General features: G+C 33.5%; 2 protein-coding genes across 2 annotated transcripts; both read right to left on the bottom strand.

Moving 5' to 3' along the window:
- Positions 1-1,815: 1,815 nt before the first annotated feature.
- On the bottom strand, positions 1,816-2,968 carry LOC133036512 (uncharacterized). Its single transcript, XM_061113052.1, has 2 exons — positions 2,396-2,968; positions 1,816-2,301 (listed from the first exon to the last, which is right to left on the bottom strand). Exons 1-2 carry the CDS (start codon positions 2,507-2,509, stop codon positions 1,963-1,965), a joined length of 453 nt encoding a protein of 150 aa, XP_060969035.1. The 5' UTR covers positions 2,510-2,968; the 3' UTR covers positions 1,816-1,962.
- Positions 2,969-14,056: 11,088 nt separating this feature from the next.
- Positions 14,057-16,055, bottom strand: LOC133036976 (uncharacterized). Its single transcript, XM_061113765.1, has 4 exons — positions 15,401-16,055; positions 15,103-15,213; positions 14,724-14,943; positions 14,057-14,567 (listed from the first exon to the last, which is right to left on the bottom strand). The coding sequence occupies exons 1-4, from the start codon at positions 16,053-16,055 to the stop codon at positions 14,057-14,059; spliced, it is 1,497 nt and encodes a 498-aa protein (XP_060969748.1).
- Between the last annotated feature and the right edge of the window lie 7,689 nt (positions 16,056-23,744).

Raw genomic sequence — 23,744 nt, 5'->3', positions numbered from 1 at the left:
ACTTCTGGAAACCAATCCAGGTACCACTGCTAAGCTCAAATGTGAGATGCAAGGTGACCATAGAATCTTTCAAAGGTGTTATGTGTGTCTACATGCATGTAAAGAAGGTTTTAAACAAGGATGCAGGCCAACATAGGGTTGGATGGGTGCTTTCTGAAAGGATACAGTAAAGGTATCTTACTTGCTGCAATTGGGATTGATGCATCAAATTCCATCTTCCCAGTAGCCTATGCCATCACTGAGAAAGAGACAACCAACAGCTGGACTTGGTTTTTAGAGCTGCTGAAGGATGACTTGGATCCCATTCAGCCACAGTCATTCACTTTTATGAGTGACAGGCAGAAGGGGCTTCAAAATGCAGTGGACACAGTTTTCAATAGTCCTGACAGTAGGTTTTGTGTCAGACATATGCATGAAAATTTCAAAAAGTTGTTTCCTGGGCTACTGCTAAAACAACTTGTGTGGAATGCTGCAAGAGCCACTATTCCTGCAGAGTTTGATAGGAGGATGGATGAGATAAAGAAAATCAACACAAGTGCATACAATTGGCTGGCAGCAAAGAACCCATCAGAATGGACAAAAGCACACTTCAAAGAGGGGGTTAAATGTGATATGTTGCTGAACAATATTTGTGAAAGCTTCAACAAAGCAATCATTGATGCAAGGGACAAACCAATAATTACTCTGCTAGAATCTATCAGGTAACATTTTCAGTGATTTTTAAGTACTGGCAGTTGGTAATTAATTGTTTTAATTTTTGCATTCTCACTTAGTCATGCTATTTTTGCAGGCACTGGTTAATGTGTCGTTTTACCAAAAAAAGAGAGAGTTTGCCTAGATGGAGACATACTATACACAACAACATCATCAAGATTATTGCAAAGGAAACAGAAGTTGCTAAACGGTGTGGAGTGTCAAGAGCAAATGCAACTATGTTTCAAGTTCAGACGAATCCAGGAGGTTGCAACACTGTGGACTTAGAGAAGAAAACATGCACCTGTAGGAAGTTTCAGTTAACAGGCATACCTTGTGGACATGCCTTAGCTGCAATTTGGATGTGCAACCATAATTCCCATCTCTATGTACACCCTTATTACAGCAAAGAGGCTTTCGAAAAGAGTTATGCACCCACAGTTTTCCCAATCCCAAGTCCTAACAAGTGGCCAAAAACAGGTCAGAACCCAATCCTTCCTCCTGGAGAAAACATTTTGCCAGGCAGGCCCAAGAAAAAAAGAAGAAGAAGTGTTGATGAGCCACCACCTCCAGCTACCTCAACTGCCAGAAGAACTGGTGCAATTATGCATTGTGGAAAATGCAGGCAACCTGGACATAATAGGAGGTATTGCCCGAATGATGCAGCACCTCAGGCACAGGTATGAATTTGTCTAAACCTTACTTTGTTGGTTTTGGTATTACTTTTTACTTGCCAATAATGATTCAATACTTCTGTTTTTTAGGGTCCAAAGAAAAAAGGAGGCAGGCCACCCATCCAAAATCCAACCAAGGAAACTCTAAAGAGAAGGAAAAGAATGGAAAAGGAAAAAGCTAGGAAGGCTGCACAAGGTGATGGAGCTGGGCCATCTGCTCCAACAAACAATGCAGGAGAGTCTAATGCATAGGATGCACCACTTTAAGTAGTATTTTGAATTATTATTTTGACTTAGTCCTTAGTAATGTATTAGGTATGCAAAAACAATTAGTGCATAAGATGTTGTATTTTGAATTAGTGCACTTGATGGTGTTGAATTACAGAAACAATTAACTGTTAACCCTAATTTATGTTCAGTTAGGTATTTTGTATTACACTGTCATGTTTGGTGCAGAAGTATGCACATAATATAAACATATGATAATTACTTATAGAAAAGGGGATTATATTAAAGCAAAAATGACTACATTTCTTACTCTTTGATTGATCAACAACAGTCACACTAACTTATCCATTCAGTTACACATCATTGTTCATGATCTGAAAAAATAAAATAACATACATATTGCAATACATATTACAAAACATCTAATATTTCCACTCCTTTGACATTCACAGGTTTGCCTTGCATTTGGATAGCCAACCATGGTGGGAGTGCTTTCATGACAACTCTCCACACATTCATTTTGTTCTTTGTTGTTAATGTAGTTCTCCACAGATTCATGTCCTTCTTTGCTGTTACAAGCTTCAGATAAATTGGAAACTTCCATCTCCAAATTTTGAATCTTCCTTAGCAGTCCAGGAATGACAACCGAGGCTCGTTCACACATGGGTGGGTCATACCACATCCAAAAATTACACCCTTGTTCTTGCTGCCACAACCAAAAAAAAATTCTGACCAGAAGAAAAAAAAAAGAAGAAAGAACACAAAAATTAGGGCAAATAATTAAGGCAACAGGATCTCACCTGATGGAATGGGCATCTAACGAACCTTCGCCCAGGATTCTTATTCGTCCAAGATGTTTTCATCTCTGCAACCCTAGGGGGATCACATCGGCAGAGGTGAGGCCCCGTCGACATATTCAGTAGCTTTGTTCTTCCCCTTCGACAATGGAGGATGAAACCAGGTAAGAGTACCCCAACCCTTTGAACTTTATGGACCTTAATCTTCTTCTTTGATTTCGACCCCCTTCCCTCGATTTTCTTTGATTTAAAATGGGTGTGACATCTGGGTTTGGGGTTTTGATTCTGGTAAAGTGGATTTGTGTTTAATGGGGTATTTGATTTTATTTAGTTATTGTTTTAATTAAATTTTAATTTTCAGTTAAACACCCAGGTTTTAAACGGTACAATGCCACGTAATATGGATTTGCTGACTGGGCACTTGGGCTAACCAGCCACATAAGCAGAAAACGGGGTCAGTTAGACGGGGGAGTGTATTTGCTAACGGACCAGTGGTTTAGGTAGTATTACCACCAAAATTTTAGATTTGGGGGTTATGCGCAAAACCCTCTCTACTTTAGGGGGTTTTGCCGCAAATAACCCCTTAAATATTTAAGATATGATTTATAAATTTCTAATAAGAAAAAAAATAATATATATAGAAAAATATCATTTTTAAACTTATAATTTATATATAATTAAATATTTAACAAAATAACAAATTTTGAATTTGAAAATATTATGGTAAGTGTATCTATAAAAATATCTATGTTAATTTCAAATTTATTAATTATTTAATTTGTCATATAAGATAATTTGAATATAATATTTTAAATAAAAAAACAAAGTTATCTTCTAATTTAAAATATCTTAAATATCAAAATATCTAATTTTATAATTAAATATTAAATAAATATTAAAGAAGTTAACAAATTTTTAAATATGACCCTAATAGGAAATATTTAAAATTAGAAATATTCCAAAAAGGAAATATTTAAAATTGGAAAATTTTCAAATTGAAAATATTTAAAATTGGAAATATTTCAATTTAGAAATATTTAAAAAGGAAAAATGAATTTTGGAAACAATCCTATGAAAAAATTGGATTTTTGGAGAAAAAACCCACAAAATTCGCAATTTGTAGGGGCTGCCAGGATAGGCTCCATGCAGCAGCCATGATTTCCAATCTTCCAATATTCATATCTTTCTCAATTTTTATCGGAATCGAGTTCCGTAAAAAAAAAATTTCTTAATTTTTTCACAAGGAATCCAAATAAAATATTTTCAAAAATAGAAAAAAATATTTTTCATGGAAAAAATCGTACGACACATACATTCATCACATAAACACATAAACCAACATGAACCAAATCAACACAAAAAAATTATAAATGAAAGTAAATCATTACCATGGCTCTAGTGCCAGTTGTTGGAAATATTTTACCAGGATCTAGATTTACTACCAAGTATGTTTGATTAACATCCTAATATGAATTCTAAAACAATGAAATTAAACACATATAAAGTTTAGAAAACCTTACATTGGGTGCAGCGGAATATTATGACTCCTTCCATTCAGATCTCTAGCCCTTGATTCCTTTCTGTAGCAGAGCATAATCAAGATCTGAATCTGGATCTCTTTCTCTCCTTCTTGTTGGCAGATTTTCCATAGTCTTACATACTATGATTGAGATACCACTTGATGTGTGTGGGCACTACTCATCACTCAAAGGAATTCCAAATTTAGAGAGAAGAAAAGAGAGAGAGGGGGTGTGGCATTTTCTCTGAGGGAAACAATATGTGAAGTTGTGAGTTTCCTGAAGCCAACACTTTCTATTTATAGAAAACCCTCTAGGTTTAGGTTAGAATTGTGTGGCATTAAAATAATAGAAAAATAAATGGTAAAAGCCTATGCATAGTGGGCGGCCCATATAAGGAAATTGGGCCTCACTTTGCAACTTTCCCATTTTGTTATTTTCCATTCCAATTTTCTCAAAAATGCCAATTTTCCAATTCAACTATTCAAATGCCAATTCTAATTATTTAATAACTTGAAAATAATTATTAAATAATATTGCCATTTAATATATTTATTAATTTAGACATATAAAGTCTCTTAATCAATAAATAAACCTAAAATCTCTTTTCTTTACAATTTCGCCCTTGCTTAGTGAAAATTCATAAAGTAGACATAGTCTAACTTTTAGAATTATAATTGATTAATCAAAATCAATTAACTGAGTCTTACAAGCAGTATGGTCTCAACTAGTATGGGGACCGTGGTTCTATATAACCGAGCTTCCAATAAGTCGAACCGAATTTACCAAGTAAATTCCCTAACTTATTAATTCCTCATTGAATCCACACTTAGAACTTGGAATTGCACTCTCAGTCATATAGAACGCTCTATATATTCCATGATATAGACACGTCATTAGTTATCCATTGTTATAACCCTAATGTGATCATTGATCCTCTATATAGATGATTTACACTGTAAAGGGATTAAATTACCGTAACACCCTACAATGAATTTTATCCTTAAAACACTTAACCCTATATAAATGATATTTCAGCTAAGTGAAATGAGATCTCCACCATTTATTTTCGTTTGGTTAAGCTCGAAGGAAATCATCCTTTACTTTCTATTCGCCAGATAGAAGCTATAGATTCCATATTTATGTTAGCGCTCCCACTCAATTGCACTACTGTGTTCCCAAAATGTACGTATCGCCCTAACCCAAAAGTAGGCTTAACTAACAAATCAAAGAACACGGATAACACTCTTGAGATTGAACCTAACCATATCAAGATTAAGATCATTTGATCTAGGATCAACAGGTGATATTGAATTGAATAGATATTACGGTAAGTTTTAATATATCTAATCAAAGTTCAATATCGGTCCCTTCCGATGTATACTCCATACATCCGATACTGGTAAACTTTACCAATGTCCTGGAAAGAACATAACACTTTTCCAAGGTGTAAGAATACCTATCACTAATCCATGTCAGTCTAAATCCAGTGTTCTGACAAATCAGGGAATAAACTTTTGAATGTATACTTAAGATTATATTCCACTGTGCTGACAACACTATAAGCTTTAACAAACTCATATGTTCTGGACTTAAAAAGAATTCATACATTATATACATATAATCATGAAATAAATCATGTGAACCATGCAACATAAAATGTTATTTCTGATCTTTATTAATAAGTAAATCTGATTATATTAAATGAGTTTTATTTAGGGCACAAAACCCAACATACTGCACATCAGAATGTTGTTTTTGGTTCAACATTCAGCAGCTGCACTGTTCCGGTTCATATGGAGTCGACACCTGAGAAGACACGGCCTAAATGGAAGCCACCTGATGCAGGATGTTTCAAATTAAATGTTGATGCAGCTTGCAATGAAGCAGGAGCTGTAATTGGTTTTGGTGCACTATTCCGAGATCAGTATGGCAATGTTATTGCGGGTCTCTCAAAGCCTTTCAAAGGAAGTTTTTCTCCTAAAGAAATGGAAGCTGCAGCATTATTTCATAGGCTTTTGTGGGCTATTCGACATCAACTACCGATTACTATTGTTGAGTCAAATGCTCTTGTGGTAGTTAATGCCCTTAATAAGACTTCTTCTACTAGTTTTTTATCTCCATTCTATGATTTAGTAGAGGATGTTTCTTATCTTTTATCCTTCTTTCCTGGAGTGACAGTATCTCATGTGAAAAGAGATGCTAATGAAGCAGCTCATGTTTTAGCTAAGTTCGCTCTTCGATTGGATGAAGATTATATTTGGTTGGGGAAACTCCTACTCCAATTCTCTCTGTTGTTATTAAAGACTCTAATATTTAATAATAGCAGTTTTTTCTCAAAAAAAAAAAAAAAAAACTATCTCTTCGCTCCTCTAATTTCTCTTGCCAAATAAGAAGAATTATTATCTCCTTTCATCTTTCTCCCTCCTCTTCTCTCCATCCTACTAAATATAGTGTAAATAAAACTACTAACTTCGCCCTAGAAACAATATAAACAGAAGAAAGAAAGATGGCTAATTTCAATTTGTAGCTACTAGTTATTGGTCGATCTTAGCAAAGCCATGTGTACAGTGACTTCTACCATGAATATTAGTTACATCTTATCGGATAAATTTATTCTGTTAGAGCATTTCTAATGTATAGTATATTATCCTACTAAATTAGTATGGAATCTTCATATCATTATGCTCAAAGCATATACTAAATTAGTGTGTATCAACTTTCACACTATTAATAGTGTTAGATTTGAATCTACACTAAATTAATGAATAATTTTGTCTTTTCATTTTAATCCTTTTTTTTTAATTTGTTTTAAAAAAATATCATTATTTTTTGTTGATAATATGTATAATTATATTGTAAATTAGTTATTATTAGAAATATAAAATGTGAGATTTTTTAAACAAAATATTTTTATTAGGTACACATTTGGTGTGATATTTGGTATAAATATGGTAAAATTGTTGTACCAAAAGTAATAATGTCTACATTGAATTGGCAAAAAAATGTACACCAAAATAGTATAATTATTATAGATGGTCTAGAAATAATTTATTTATGATAATTAATTAAATACTAAATTCTTTCAATAACATGATGATGATAATTAGTTGATCAAAGTTCAGTGAATTTTTTAAGATTTTTAATATGGTTATATTGTGCGTTTATAAATATACTTTTCAAATGCACTCTTTCTATTTTTCACATCCAAATAATTTTTTATAAAATGTATATATAATATTGATGTATGAAATGTTTTGTGGAGAAAATTAAGGAATATTAGTCGAAAATTCACATAAGTAATGAATTATTAGTTTCGTGTCTTTTCTTTTCCATGAATTGAAGCACTACTGTTTTTTTTTTCGAACAAATAGTTCTATAACTTCTGTTATTAAATTCTTTCAATAACATGATAATATAACTAGTTGATTAAAATTCATTAAATTGTTTTTTAAGGCTATTTAATACGATAATCCTGTGCATTAATAATATTCTTGTGAATTTGTTTGGTAAGTTGTCATATAATATTTTGTTAAACAAATATTAATATACGCTAAATATAAACTCATGATAAACAACATTATGCTCATGATATAATCGAAGATTACATATTCTATTTAGGGTATAAATACATTAATTGACTTACCTTCCATATCAGTATTTTTTATTATAGCCATGACACTAAATCATCCAATGTATGCACAAAATAGAAGAGATAGTAGAAGATGAGCTTATGAAGCGCAATCCCTTTCTCTTATCACCACACCCACTCTTTGTTATATTATTTTTAAAGAATATAATATATAGATAAAATATGTGTAATAAGCTAATAATATGTAATATATAGAAAGTTTCGTGGAAACAGAGGCGGTCGTCAAGCTCACGGGTTGTTTAAAAATTACCCGGAGTGTCCCAAATGTAAAAAGCACCATCAGGGTGAGTGCCGAACCAAAAACGTGTTTCCAGTGCAGTATGGTGGGCCATTTTATCAGAGACTGTCCATAATCCAAGAAAGAAGAACCAAAGAAGAAAGAACAACAATCAATCCAAGGGATTTATTCACTATGACTCAGGCTGACGCTGATGCTAGTCCATCAGTGGTGACATGTCAGTTGTCTATTAACGATTGTTCTTATTCAGTACTATTTGATTTGGGAGCTACTCATTCTTATGTATCAAGTAGAGTAATAGAGAGTTTTCATAAACTGTTTGATGTGTATGCTTCGGGGTTTGGGACCCTGTTACCCTCTGGAGAGCTAATCGTATCTACACAGTGAATTAGATCTTTGACTTTTTGGATTGACGGTTATGAATTTACCGCCAACCTAATTGAATTACAACTATCTAATTTTGATATAATTATGGGAATGGATTTCTTGTCCAAGAACGATTGATTGCAAGCAAAAGATGATAGTGTTCGAACCTGATAGTGCCAACCCAGTGGTGTTTGTGGGTAAGGTACAAGGATCACGCGTACTCAGAATTACAATCCTAAAAGCTAGAGACCTAATGCACAGAGGTTGCATAGGATTCCTAGTTACAACAGTGGATACTAGCCAACCTATTTCAACTGGACTTGAAAATACTAGATTGGTGTGTGAATTTCTATATGTAATTCTAGAAGATTTACTTGGATTATCACCTTCTTGAGAGATTGAATTTTTTATAGAATTAGTTTTGGGAGAAGAACCAGTATCAAAAGCACTATATCGAATGGCTCCAACGGAGTTAAGTGAATTAAAGGCTCAACTTCAAGAATTACTCAACTTGGGATTTACTAGGCTGAGTTTTTCTCCTTGGGATGCTCCAGTGTTATTTGTGAAAAAGAAAGATGGGTCGCTTCGCATGTGTATCGATTATCAGGAACTGAATAAACTCGCTATCAAGAACAAATATCCTCTACCCAGGATTGATGATCTGTTTGATCAGTTGAAGGGTAAGACAATCTTTTCTAAGATTGACCTTTGTTCTAGTTACCATCAGTTAAGAATTCGTGAAGAGGATATCCCGAAGACTGTATTCCGTACTAGGTATGGACATTACGAGTTTTTGGTGATGTCTTTTGGACTCAGTAATACCCCAGCTGCATTCATGGATCTAATGAACCGAGTATTTAAGGATTTTCTGGATAAACATGTAATAGTTTTTATTGATGGTATTTTAGTATATTCAGAATCAAAAGAACATGAGTTACATCTCAGATTGGTACTTTAGCGACTACGGGATCACAAGCTCTATGCTAAATTCAAAAGGTGTGAGTTCTAGTTATCACGTGTCTCTTTCTTAGGGCACATAGTGGACAAGGATGGGATCGTGGTTGATCCAGCCAAAATCAAAGCTGTTCGGGATTGGCCAACACCAAAATTAGCTACGAAAGCGAAGAGCTTTTTGGGTTTAGCTGGCTATTATCGTCAGTTTGTTGAAGGTTTCTCGAAGATAGCAACACCTTTAACGAAATTGACCCAAAAGAATCTGAAGCTTATTTGGACGGGTCGGTACGAGAAGAGTTTTCAAGAGTTAAAGCAACGCTTAATTACGGTTCCAGTATTAACTCTTTCTTCTGACAAGGAAAAGTTTGTTATTTATTGTGATGCCTCAAGATAAGGTCTAGGTTGTGTACTTATGCAAACTGGAAAGATAATAGCTTATGCTTCTCGAAAATTACAAGAATACAAACAAAGGTACCCTACTCATGATCTAGAGCTCGCAGCAGTAGTATTAGCGTTAAATATTTGGCGGCATTACTTATATAGCGAGAAATGTGAGATTTATATTGATCACAAAAGTCTGAAATACTTCTTCACCCAGAAAGACCTGAACATGAGACAAAGACGTTGGCTTGAGTTGGTAAAGGATTATGACTGTGAAATCCTTTATCATCCTGGGAATGCCAATGTTGTATTTGATGCCCTAAGTAGGAAGGTTCAAAACCAGATGAATACAATAAACAAATTTCCAAGCAACTGGCAGATGAGATGACCCGAGCTAACATTGAGTTTATTGTGGGATGGATAGCTAACATGACTCTATAGTCTACTCTCTAGGAAAGAACTAAAGAAGCGCAATATCAAGATCCAGACTTAGTGACGTCTCGGGATAAGATTTCATCTGGGAAGACCAATGATTTTACGGTGGATAGTATTGGTGTGTTACAGTTTATGAACCGTGTTGTCGTTCCTATGGATAATGATATTAAGAAGGAAATTCTAAATGAGTCACATATGACTCCTTACTCTGTTCACTCGAGAACAATGAAAATGTATCAAGACCTTAAGTCTATGTATTGGTGGCCTAGAATGAAGAATGATATATTAGAATACGTAGCAAAGTGTATAACATGTCAGCAAGTGAAGGCGAGCATCAAAGGCCTGTAGGTTCGTTGCAGCCATTGAACCTTTCAAAATGGAAATGGGAAGACATTACTATGGACTTCATACTTAGATTACCTAGGACTACGGGACAGTACAACTCTGTGTGGGTCAGAGTTGACAGGTTTACAAAGTCAACGCACTTCTTACTTGTTCGGACAAACTTCTCCCTTGATCAGTATGCAGAACTATATGTTAGAGAAATAGTTCGTCTCCATGGTGTCCCAAAGCCCATTGTATCTGATAGGGATCCAAAGCTCACATTGAGATTTTAGGAGAGTTTACATCGAGCTATGGTACCCAACTGAAGTTCAGTACAACATTCCATCCTCAGACATATGGACAGTCTGAAAGGACCATTCAGATTCTATAAAACATGCTATGGGCATGTGTATTAGACTTTGAAGGATCATGGGAAAGTACCTTCTCCTGATTGAAATCTCATACAACAACAAATATTAGGCAACAATCGGGATGGCTTCTTATGAACTACTTTATGGAAGAAAGTGCAGATTGCCTATTCACTGGGATGAAGTAGACAAAAAAGTTATGTTCATCCAAAGCGACGAGATGTTGATTTTCAAGTCAGAAATATGATAAGGATAGGGAAAGTAGTGTACAGATTGGCTATGCCCCCATTGCTGGCAGCTGTACATGATGTGTTTCATGTTTCGATGTTCAGAAATATGTGTCAAACCCGTCTCATGTTCTGAGTTATGAAGCATTGGAACTTCAAGCAGACCTCTCCTATGAGGAGCCACCGGTGCAAGTACTAGACTGAAGAGAAAAAGTCTTGAGAAACAAGACAATTACACTGATTAAAGTATTATGGAAGAATAGTAATTTTGAAGAGACAACCTGGGAACTAGAGACGGATATGTAGCAAAAATATCTGAAGTTGTTCAGGTCAAGTCTTGAATTTTTTTTATCCAAATCCATCAAGGCTAGGACTTTTTAAATCATGAATACTAAACAAAGCTCTCTTAACATCTAGTAAAAGGCTTAATCAAATACAGTTATTGTTCAACATTTAGAATAGTACCCCTGAGGAAACAATCCTTATTGATACCTCTCGTGGCAAAACTTGGACTACCCATAAAACTTTTAAAGTGGTTTAAGCAATGAAAGGCCACCTCATCATATGAATGTACCAGATTACCATGTTGGTCAACAAAAGAGGCTATACGATTGACTTCCTTGTGTTGTTTAATAATAGCATGAAAATAAATTGTGTTTTCATCCCCAAATTGCAACCAATTAATCTTACTTTTTTGTCTCAAATAGCTTTCCATCATAATAGAACAAGAATTTAGGGTTGCCTTTATCACTTTTTCTTTATTAAATAACTCCACAAAAAGAATATTATGTTGAATATGAAGCTGAAGTTGATCAAAACGAGCCTTAGCTGAAGTATAAACTTATTGGGCATCCACTATCAAATTTTTATTAAACTCCCCAAGCACTTTCTTCACTCTGTTTAGCTTGACCAAAATTTCAAATAATTAGTACAAAGAGTAGATTGCTGCCAATTGTCCAACACAGTCTGTTTAAAATCTTAATGCTCTATCCACATAATTAAGAATTTAAAAGGTCTAAACCCTGAATTCCTAGTTTGAAAGCTTCTAACAATACACATGCAGTGGTTTGAAAGAATATTTCATTGATAAAAAACTTCAGCTAAGGGATGCAGATCAAGCCAATCTTCATTCTTAAAATCCAGATTAATTCTAGAATAAATTCTTATGTTATCACGCTTGTTATTCTAAGTAAAGACAGATCAGAACTCTTTAATTCCAACTAAACCAAGAGAGAGTCAATTGCAAGAGTCCTTAAGTTCAATGGACGAAATAGGTTGACCACCAACTCGATCCTCCACATCAAAATAGCATGAGCCAAGGCTTAACGAGGAAAGGAAGAGAAGCAAGATCCTGCCATAACTCCTTTCTCTCAATGATAGAGTTCAGCCCATAGACTACAGTAAGACAAAACTCATTTTTAATCCCAAAGTGTTTAACCAAACAATGCAAATATTGGTTATTTTCAAAAAAAAAATAACAGTAATATAAGTATGTAACCAAAAGAGTAAAATTCTACCTTCAACAACCTGACAAGATAAAAAGTTCCAACCATGAAAATTGGAATTCATCATAACATCAACTTTATTACCACGAACTTTGGTTTCCAACAAGGCCCATATTCTCACTTTATTCAACTTACAATGAGAACTAACATTCTTCTGTTTATTTCCTTTGTTTAGACCCCGCATATTCCAACAAAGAAGATTGCAACAATCCATTAAAAATGATGATGTGTCGTGCCTCCACCCTCCTTAATAAATCTAGGAGGACTCTCATAACGTGCTGGCAACTTTCCACGATTTTTTTTAACAAAAAAAAAAGAGAGAAAGAGGCCTTTGTCAAAGACTGACCTTTTTCCCGTTATATATAGATAACCTCACTTGTGGCGGAAGAATACCGTGATTACAAATACTATAACAGAAAATCTGAAACAAAACCAATCCAACAAGGCATAAACAAATCAAGTACTCTTAAACAACATTACACAACAATCTTCAATCTCTAGTCAAATCTAAGAACGAAAACTGCTCTTATCTCTTAGTTTTGTAAACCCAAACAGTTGTCCAAAATCTGACTTTTTCCCATAAATCTTCAACTAAGGCTTCAATCCCTTCAAAAAATTTGTTATTCCTTTCGAGCCAAATAACCCAAATGATTGCTAGGACAGCTGTCCTCCATAGGTATGATCTACCCTTACTCCCCCCCACCTTGCTCATCATTAGAGGGACTAATCCGGGAAGTACCCATTGGGTCTCAAAGACGTTCAACAGCTTTATCCAAAGTCTTTGGGTCAAACAGCACCCCAAAAATAAATGTGCCACTTCTTCACTACTTTTTTTACAGCAAACGCACCATCCCGGGGACAAGCAGATAAATGGTCGCCTTTTTTGCATCATAGAATGCACGTTAATTTTTCCTAATGTCACCAACCATCCAAAGACTTTAACTTTAGAAGGACACCTGCTTTTCCATAAGGTCTTCGTCCAAAACAACTCGCCAGAATTATGGTTTAAAGTAAACCAGTTAAATGTTGACTTACAAGAGAAAATCCCACCAGGATTTGGTTTCCGTAATCTGATATCCTCTGATATGTTGAGCAGTCTAATATGTTCCAGTAGTTGCAGTAAACTTAAAATTCCAGCTTGCAACACAATTTCCTACCTCTCCTTCAATGGAAACCAAATCTTTTATACTCATATTTTTTGCCTTTGATACCACTGCCAGGTTTGGAAAGCGGCTCTTTAATGTTGTCTCTCCAATCCAGATACCTTCCCAAAATCGAATAGTTGCACCATTCCCCACTTTAAATTTTACCAACTCCAAAAATTCACCATAAAGATCTGAAATATCCTTCCAAGGATCTCTTAGAGATAGCCTATGACCTGATTTAGTATCCCAACAATTTTCTGCTCTCCCATAACGGCTTTTGATCACTTTATGCCAAAGTGAATTTGATTCTAATGAATATTGCCAAAGCCATTTCATAAGCAACCCTTTATTTTTCATATCTAACCTACCAATAGCGAGACCTCCCTCATGTTTAGGTCTACACACCTCCTCCCAGGCCACCAAATGATCCCCACCCATTAAATCTCCTCCTTCACATAGAAAATCTCTCATCATTTTTTCTAACGACAATAAAACCGATTTTGGAGCTTTGAAGATAGAGAGATAGTAAATAGGAAGAGATGACAGTATCGATTAAACCAGGGTAAGTCTACCACCCCTAGATAAAAATGATGCTTTCCACCCATTAAGCTTTTTAGCACATTTTTCCAAGACAGGTGCCCAAAACAACTTTTTCCTGGGCGAGCCACCTAAAGGGATTCCAAGATATGACGTAGGCCAATTCCCCACTTCACAACCAATCTGACTAGCGCACAAAGCAACCACACTCTCATACATAGAGATCCCCAGCACTTGGCTTTTATTCATGTTTACTTTTAATCCTAAGACAGCACAAAATGCCCCTACAATTCTTGTCAGTATTTGGAGTGAGGCCTCATCATTTGCAAAAAGAAGCGTATCATTCGCGAATCGTAGATGGTTGACGTGAACCTTATCTTTGCCCACTAAAAACTCCGAGAAAATTCTTGAATTCATAGCTTGGTCAATCATCCTTCCAAGTACATCTACCACTAGCGTAAAGAGAAAAGGTGAAAGTGGATCACCTTGTCTAAGGCCCCGAGATCCTTTGAAGTTTCCCCTTATTCTTCCATTCACGAATAAAGAGAATGATGTTGAGGAAATACATCATCTAATCCATTTCCTCCAAGTTTCCCCAAACCCCTTTTTTGTCCTAACTAGGTCTAAGAAATCCCATTCTACTCGGTCATAAGCTTTCTCGAAATCAATCTTGAATACCAACCCACTCTTATCGTGACATCGATAATCTTCCACTGCCTCATTAGCCACCAGAACAAAATCCAAAATTTGCCGCCCTTCTACAAAGGCCGATTGTGTCACCAAAATCGTTTCCCCCAATACACCTCGAAGTCTTGCAGCTAGAACTTTAGCTATGATCTTGTAGACACTTGTTGTAAGACTGATAGGCCTGAAATCTTTAACCATACAACTATTAAGTTTTTCTGGTATAAGACAGATGAAAGTCTCATTAATGCTTCCCTCAATTCTGCCCTCTCTTTAAATAGCCTTGAAGACTTCCACAAGATCATCTTTTATGAGTTCCCAATTTGACTGAAAAAAAAAAGCCAAACTGAGACCATCCAAGCTAGGTGCTTTGTTACCTTCACATTTGAAAATGGCTTCTTTTATTTCATCTTCTTCAAAAGGTCTTTCTAAATCTGTAGCTAATGATTCTGAGATTTGTTGCCACTCAATGCCTTCAACTCCCCACCCTGGTCTCCTCTCGTATGTTTATAACTTAGAAAAGAAATCAATTAATTCAGCTACTATTTCTTCCTCCTTGTCAAGTGTCGAGCCATCAGTTTTTTCAATTCTTGAGATAGTGTTCCTTGCCTTCCTTGCATTCAATAAATTAATGGAACATTCGTGAGTTTGCATCCCCTTCTTTTGCCCATTTACATTTCGATTTCAACCATAGACTTCTTTCTTCTTCAAATACATACCGCTGCCACTCCCTTTTGAGATTTCTCCTATCCTCTGCAAGAGATGGATCCAGAAAATTAATCCCTTCTATTTTATCCAATGCCAATATTCGTCTTTCTAAAGCATTTTCGGCCACCTTGTTGTTTCCATAAACCGACTTACTCCATTCCTTGATATTTTTTTGCACTTTTTTCAGCTTGCACATAAGTTTAGTACCTGGCCAGCCAATTGCACTTGCATTTTTCCACCAACCTTCAAGGAGCTTAGAGAATGAGTTGTGTTCCAACCAAAGATTATCGAAGCGAAACAGGCCAGGTCCCCATTTAGGAGGATTAGAATCAATAACAACTGGGTTATGGTCTGAAACTAATCTCACCAACATTTCTTGGCGCACAAATGGAAATAATCCATTCCATTTGTAAGTGAAAAGGAATCTATCCAACCTACTGCAAATAGGGGTAGCTCTAAAATTAGACCATGTGAACCTCCCATTATTTAGATTAAGATCAATCAATCTCATTTCCCGAATCAACTCATCGAAAACTTTTATATTCTTAGTACATGAACTACTATTCAACTTCTCCCCCACTCTTCGCACCACATTGAAGTCCCCCCCCCCCCCAAACACCATGAATCTCCACAAATAGAATAAAGGCCAGCCAACTCATCCCAAAAATCTGGCCTTAATTTATATAAACAAGGTCCATATACTCCCAAAAACCACCATGGTTCTATACTTTCTGCTTGAATCAAGATTGAGATAGACAAATTACCAATCATTAATGAATCCAATACCTTGATATTTCTCATGTCCCATATTAACAATGTGCCTCCAGATCTTCTAATGGCTGGACTTAAAATCCAAGCCTTAAATCGCGAGCTCCAAATACTGCTAATGAACCTTCTATCAACAAGTTCCTTCTTCACTTCTTGTAAGATCACCAAATCCGGATTGGCCTTGCATATTGTCACTTTGATTGCACTTCTCTTCTCCTTGTCCCCACTACCTCTTATATTTCACGAGAGAATCTTCATTAAGCTTTCTTGACCAACCCCAATTTTTTGAGGCTTTTATCATAGTTTACATTGAAAGTCAAATTATTCAGTTGTCTACATTTTTTTTCTCGATGGCTTCCCTTCTCCTTCAATTAGATTGTTTTCATCATTGTTTTGCAATCTCCATTCCCATCTCCGCCATGGATTGGACAATGTTAGACCACGACCGATCCTCATAAGAATTTCGTTTTACGTTCTGTCCTTCCTCGTGCGACTCGGTAATCGACTGAATTTCATGTTCATTCTGTTTCTACAATTCTTTGATATCACCAATAGTATCTTCTTGCTCTTCGTTATTATCAGCCTCAGACTCTGCCTCATCCCCCTCCGAACATTCACTGTCAGAACTTAGCCCCAACATTTCATCTTCAATTGTAACTACATCAGCCTCCTACCCCTCAAAATAGATTTCTTCAACTGTTAACTCCACTGTTTCCATTCTGGTCTGTCCAATTGATTTTCTTTTTCTGGTATAGACATTCACAAGATGTTCAAGCCCCTGTTCTTCTTCTTGTTCTTCCTCTGTTGTTTTCTTCAGAATAGAAGACTTCACTGTTTTCTTCTTTACTTCAAAATCTGCCCAAAACATTATAATTGCATCTCTAAAATCGGCTCGAGACTTTGGTGTAATTGTTGGAAATATTTTACTAGGATCTAGATTTACTACCATGTATGTTTCATTAACATCCTAATATGAATTCTAAAACAATGAAATTAAACACATATAAAGTTTAGGAAACCTTACATTGGGTGCAGCGGAACATAATGACTCCTTCCGTTCAGATCTCTAGCCCTTGATTCCTTTCTGTAGCAGAGCATCACCAAGATCTGAACCTGGATCTCTTTCTCTCCTTCCTTTGATGATGATTCTCCTTCTTGTCGATTGGATTCTACACAATCTTCCACACTATGATTGGGATATCACTTGATGTGTGTGGGCCCTCGCTCATTCACTCAAGGTTCAAAAATTTAGAAGAAGAAACGAGAAGAAGAGGGTGGCGGCTATGGTATAGAATAGGAGGCTCAACTTTCATCTGACAGAGTTAAGTGTGAATGTGAGCCATCACTATCTATTTATAGGTAACCACCTAGGTTTAAGTTAGAATTATTTGGCATTAAAATAATGAAAAAATAAATGATAAAAGCCATTAAGTGTGGCCGACCATGGGCTTTGGATATTGGGCCTCACTTAAGTAATTTTGTTGTTTTATCATTTCTGCATCTCATTTTCTCAAAAACGCCAATTTTCAAATTCAACCATTTAAATGTAAATTCTAATAATAACTAAAAATTAATTATTAAATAATATTGTCATTTAACACATTTTTTAATTAGACATATAAAGTCTCTTAATTAACAAATAAAACCTAGAATCTCTTTTCTTACAATTTTGCCCTTGCTTAGTGAAAATTCATAAACTAGACATAGTCTAATTTTAGAATTATAATTGATTAATCAAAATCAATTAACTGAGTCTTACAAGTAGTATGGTCTCAACTAGTATGGGGACCATGGGCCTATATAACTGAGCTTCCAATAAGCCGAACCGAATTTACCAAGTAAATTTCCTAACTTATTAATTCCTTATTGAATCCACTCTTAGAACTTTGAATTGCAATCTCAGTCATATAGAACGCTCTATATGTTCCACGATATAGATACGCTATTAATTATCCATTGTTATAATCCTAATTTGATCAATGACCCTCTAATAGATGATCTACATTGAATAGGAACCAAAATTACCGTTACACCTTCAATGTATTTTATCCTTAAAAGACTTAGCTCCGTATAAGTGATATTTCAGCGAAGTGAAATGAGATCTAAACCATTTATCTCTGTTTAGCCAAGCTCGAAGGATATCATCGTTTCACTTCTAAATTCCTACAAAAGTTATAGACTCCATATATATGTTAGCGCTCCCACTCCATTATACCATCATGTTCCCAAAATGTACGTATCACCCTAACCCAAAAGTAGGCTTAACTAACAAATCAAAGAACATGTATAATACTCTTGAGATCGAACCTAACCATATCAGGATTAAGATCATTTGATCTAGGATCAACGGGTGATATTGAATTGAATAGATATTACGGTAAATTTTAATATATCTAATCAGAGTTCAATATCGGTCCCTTCCGATGTATACTCCATACATCCGATACAAGTAAACTTTGCCAATACCCTGGAAAGGACATAACACTTATCCAAGGTGTAAGAATACCTATCGCTTATTATCATGCCAGTCTAAATCCAGTGAACTGACAAATCAGGGAATAAACTTTCGAACATATAATCAAGATTATATTCCACTGTGCTGACAACACTATAATCATTAACAAATTCATATATTCTGGACTTAAATAGAATTCATACATTATATGCATACAATCATGAAATAAATCATGTGAACCATGCAACATAAATTGTTATTTCTGATCTTTATTAGTAAGTAAAACTGATTATATTGAAATGAGTTTTATTTAGGGCACAAAACCCAACAAACTCCCACTTGCACTAATATAAAACAAAATGTACATTTCAAATAATCTCACCACCTTGATATACAAATCAAGTGTAGTAATAGTATACTCCTCGTAATAGGATCTGACAGGTTGTATTAACCACAACCTTTTCTCCACCATTACTCTTCCTTAATCACAAAATCCTTGATAATGTGAAATTCCTCTAAATATGTCTACTCTCTTGGGATACTGGATTCTATACTTTCGGTAACTACTTTTTGGTTAATCAGGAAGTAACACTAGTAGTTAAGAAATGTTGGAACGGTGCCAAAAATGTATAGAACTTTCCTTAGACTGAATAAGTACCTTTCCTGCAACTTTAACATTCAGTCTCTCTCTGGTAGACTTAGAGACTTCAGATAGGTTTTTACACTTCTCCAAAATCACTACTCCACCCCCAGAGTAATCACCATCTTATCAGCAGACTTTCTAGCACTAAGGCAAGTCTAGAAATCTGATGTGGTGTAGTCTAAGAGTTTTAAACACACGCTTATCGACTAACATATAGTTCCTCTTCTTGATCTTAAGATTTACTTGATTGTCTTCCAATGTTCCTTTCCTAGAATAATCTGATACCTACTCATTACTCCCACTCAACAGCAGGTGTCTGGTCTAAGGCATACTAAAGCATATTTGAGACCTCTCACTGTTGATTGAACGAATTCTTTCAAGACTTTATCTTTTTTGGAATAGTTGAGACTTTTCCTTAGATAAATAAAATCTATGCCTAGAAGTCGAGAAGCTTCTATAGATTGCCATTAACAAGAAAATGTTTCAGCATCTTACTAAAGTAAGTTGCTTGCACTAGAGTAAGTAATTAACTAGGTTTACCTTAAGCCATCAGTTTAGATAAACTCAAACCTATAATACTAGCAACAGGAAATTTTGTTAAGTCCATTGAATAGACCTTCAAACGAAAATTTCCTTTTTTTTTGTCCTTGTAATAGAAAACTTTAGGTTACTCCATGTGAATGGATTAAACCATAGTTCTCTTAGCTTTTCTTCTTAGTTTCTTATTTTGACAATCCATTACTTGTTAAACTTCACAAAGGTGAGTTCCTAGAAACCCTCCCACCACGACAAGGTACCGTGAATTATGTCTAAGAAAACTAAATGGTATTGACCTCTTCGGTTGTGTCAAGACAACAGAGGCAGTGGGATCATCATATGTAGAATAAAACGATAGAACACTTTTGGAACTAAAAAAAATATCTTCTTTATTTTCAGACTTAGTAATTTTCTTAGAAAGTAGTATTTGTTTAAACAAACACTTTCTTATCTAATGACTATGGGATTGTCAATCCCTAATCATTTAGAATAGCTAACAAACATGCAAACCATGGTTAATAGTTCTAGCTTTTCTTAAGATTTCGATTAGATCATCCATGAATCTAGTAATGGTTTACACTAAGTACACAACCATTCCATCATTTTGAAAATTTCCTTTCACTAGGGTATTACCTTAGAAGGACTTAGGCAACGACTAGTAACTAATCATCAATATGCAAATCGAATTTCTAGGAGGTAAGTTTGGATATAATTCAAAAATCAACTTAATGATCTTTGAACTGCATATCTACTAATTATTTCTCCACCTCTATCAGTTCGCAAGATCTTAAACCACTTACCTTAATGGTTTTTCACCATTGCTAGAAATTCATGAAATTTTTCAAACATTTCAAATTTCTTTTGCATAAGGTAAAATCTAGAGTGACTGTTTTAAGAATATAACGAAAAACTCATATCCACCCCTGAATGTACATCCATCTGCGAATGAGACGAACTTACTTTCAGTGGATATAGACATATTAACTCTTTGCAGAGATTGATCTTGTCCAAAACCACTATGAGCAAGATACAAATGCCATATATTTATATAAAAAAAATGTGGTTGTGTCTTTTAATGAGTTAGGTTTAGTTACAGCAAAGAGTTCTTAGAATAGTGCAAGTGGATCCTGGTCACAGAATACTAAACTCATATTCCATACTAACATACAGTTTGAATCCATTGATAGAAAATGGTTATTAAACACTTGTGAAAGTGAAACTGTATTGTATTAAAAAAAATTATTTGGAATCTAAAATTTAAAGTCAAAAACTTAAATTAATACCAAATATAATGAGTAATTCTTTCTTGGACCACCACTACTAATTTAAATATAAGTCTGATTTGGCCATACAAGTAGGAGATTTTTAAGATTGAGGATTTATATCATTTTGGGATAGAATTTCGAGAATATAATCATATGCATCATTTAATTTCTTAAGAGAAAATATAGAATGACATGAAATGATTTATAGACCATTCATCCAATGATATGTTATTGAGCTAATTCGAAATGAATAAGGTAAGAGGAATTAGGATAATTTCATTTTTAAATAAGAATCCAACGATGCTTCGATTAGCGAGAGTCAAAGTAATCTTATTTATACAATCTTCTTGTTTCATATTGTAAATACTAGTCTAAGGTGTCATCAATTGATGAACAGCTATATGTTGCATTTACAATATTTATCTTTCGAGATCTAACACTATTATGTTTGTCTAATGTTGACAATCCATTAGGGATTTATTTCATTAGAACAACAAACAAAGTTAGACCAACAATGAAGATTCGAAATTAAACTACAATTTGATAACAGAAAATAACATGGTTCAATATAAATTCATACACAATTCAGAAATTATTAAACATACAGCAAGTAGGAATGACAAGTGAAAATACTAAAACATACAATCCTAAATAATTTCCAAGGTCTTCAACAAACTGATATCAGTGTCCCGTTTAGGGGAGAGTCAAAGCTACAATCCATTAAATAGAGTTGTCAGCTCATCTAAAATGATAAACATTCTAGCAACCTTTTATTCGATCAAGATTGGAATCCAGCGTTGTCCCGTTTAGGCGAGAGTCAAGGCTATTCTATTTTATGAGCTTCCACCATTGTTTCATACTTATGTAAGTCTTATACAGTCGCCACCATTAGGGTGATCAATACGAATATAAAAAACTTACAAAAATACATATCTTTCGAGATTAAACGGCGCTAACTTGCTAATGAACGTTCCTCCATTAGGGAGGATTACTCACTAAAACAATAGCTATGTAAAACCAACAATGGAGATCGAATATCCTAATAATAATAAAGCTCATTCTTTAAAGAGTATTTTCTTCTAATATTTATTTTAAATATATATTTATTTAATTAAAATTCTCAATTTAGAATGAAAAATTCTAAATATAAATTTTAATTTATTATTTATAAATTCTACTTAGATGGATATTAAAATAAAATGAATTATTCCCATCTTAGTAATAATTTCCAATAAATGTTTAGAAAATTATTCAATTTAAGTTGTTTCAAAATTAATTTAAATTAATTTAAAACTCAAATTTAATTCTATAAATAAATATATATATATATATATATTGCATTTCGAAAAATTAAAGTATTTAAGAATACAATTTTCGAAAAAATGCTTTAAAATAAAATAAAAATAAATCCTGGAAAAATTATTCTAATTTTATGTTGGCCCAAAATAAATTTTCAACAAAAATATAATTTTCCTATTTAATTAAATATTTAAGAAAAATTTCAAGTATTTAAGTATCATGATTAAGAATCAACTTAAATATTAATTTTCTATTTAATTAAAATATCACTAGAAAAATACTTCAAGCAAAACAGATAATATCTATCTAGACTTTAATTGACTAATGAATTCATTTTCTAATTATAATATATTTTAGTTCATTTATTTTAATTAATCATTAAATGAAAAAATTATTGATTAATGTTGGTCCAAAAAAAAAATCAACTTTAATCTATTTTTCAAATAAAATTCGAAATTTCTGCATTAAAGAAATGCAATTTCGAAATTGTAGGAAAAAGATTAATAAAATAAAATAAAATATATTTTAAAAATTATTCAAATTTAAGCTGTTATGAAATTTTAGAGAAAATTTCCAACTTAAAATAATTTTCTATTTAATTAAATATCATGAAAATAACAATATTTAAGTATCATGATGAAAATCAACTTAGATATTGAATTTTTAATTTAATTAAATGTATTAAATTCAAGAAATAAATAATTAAGTATAGATGAGACTTAATTATTAATTCTAGTTTAATACTAGGAAAAATATACTTAACTTAGATTGTACTAAAATTAATTATTAAACAATTAATTTCACAATCTATGATATTTTCCTAATTAAATATTAAAAAATATAATTAGTACTAGAAATAACTATCTAGAATATATTTCAATAACTAAGTGTTTTTCTAAAGTTTGCAAAATTATCTAATTTAAGTTGTTATAGAGAAAAAAAATCTAAAATATCCAAATTAATTAAATATTTTTCATATAAAATATCAAAATTAAGTTGTAACCACCTGATTTGAAAAATATTCCATTTTAAGTTGATTTATATTTAAAAAAAAAAAATATATCAACTTAAAAAAAATATCTTAAGAATCTTCAATAACCAATTCCTAGAATCCTCAACTTAATTTTGAAATTTAAAAGATATTCAAATTTAAGTTGATAAATAAAATTAGTTAGAAATAACTAATTTACAACTCAAATAGAAATATTTAATGAAATAATTAAAATAAGCTTCAGAAAGAATCTAGTTAGTTATAATTCTTTATTTAATTAAATACAAGAAAAATACAGATAGTTTATCTAGAAATAATTTCATTAAACTAAGAGTGTTTTTCTTAAATTAATT

This window comes from Cannabis sativa, chromosome 4 (assembly GCF_029168945.1).
Source record: "Cannabis sativa cultivar Pink pepper isolate KNU-18-1 chromosome 4, ASM2916894v1, whole genome shotgun sequence".
Taxonomy (NCBI): Eukaryota; Viridiplantae; Streptophyta; class Magnoliopsida; order Rosales; family Cannabaceae; genus Cannabis; species Cannabis sativa.
The sequence above is the reverse complement of the archived record's forward strand: the minus strand, read 5'-3'. Positions and strand labels throughout refer to the sequence as shown.

Bases quoted from the DNA above. Each gene is read 5' to 3' on its own strand.
- LOC133036976 (XM_061113765.1), bottom strand. From the start codon at position 16,055: ATGGTGTTTGGGGGGGGGGGGGACTTCAATGTGGTGCGAAGAGTGGGG. The intron at 15,214-15,400 runs GTAAATGGGCAA...AGAGGAGACCAG, and splicing joins TCTATGGTTGAAATCGAAAT to GGTGGGGAGTTGAAGGCATT. The intron at 14,944-15,102 runs GTAACAAAGCAC...GTCTTATACCAG, and splicing joins AGCCATTTTCAAATGTGAAG to AAAAACTTAATAGTTGTATG.
- LOC133036512 (XM_061113052.1), bottom strand. From the start codon at position 2,509: ATGTCGACGGGGCCTCACCTCTGCCGATGTGATCCCCCTAGGGTTGCA. The intron at 2,302-2,395 runs GTGAGATCCTGT...TGGTTGTGGCAG, and splicing joins TTAGATGCCCATTCCATCAG to CAAGAACAAGGGTGTAATTT.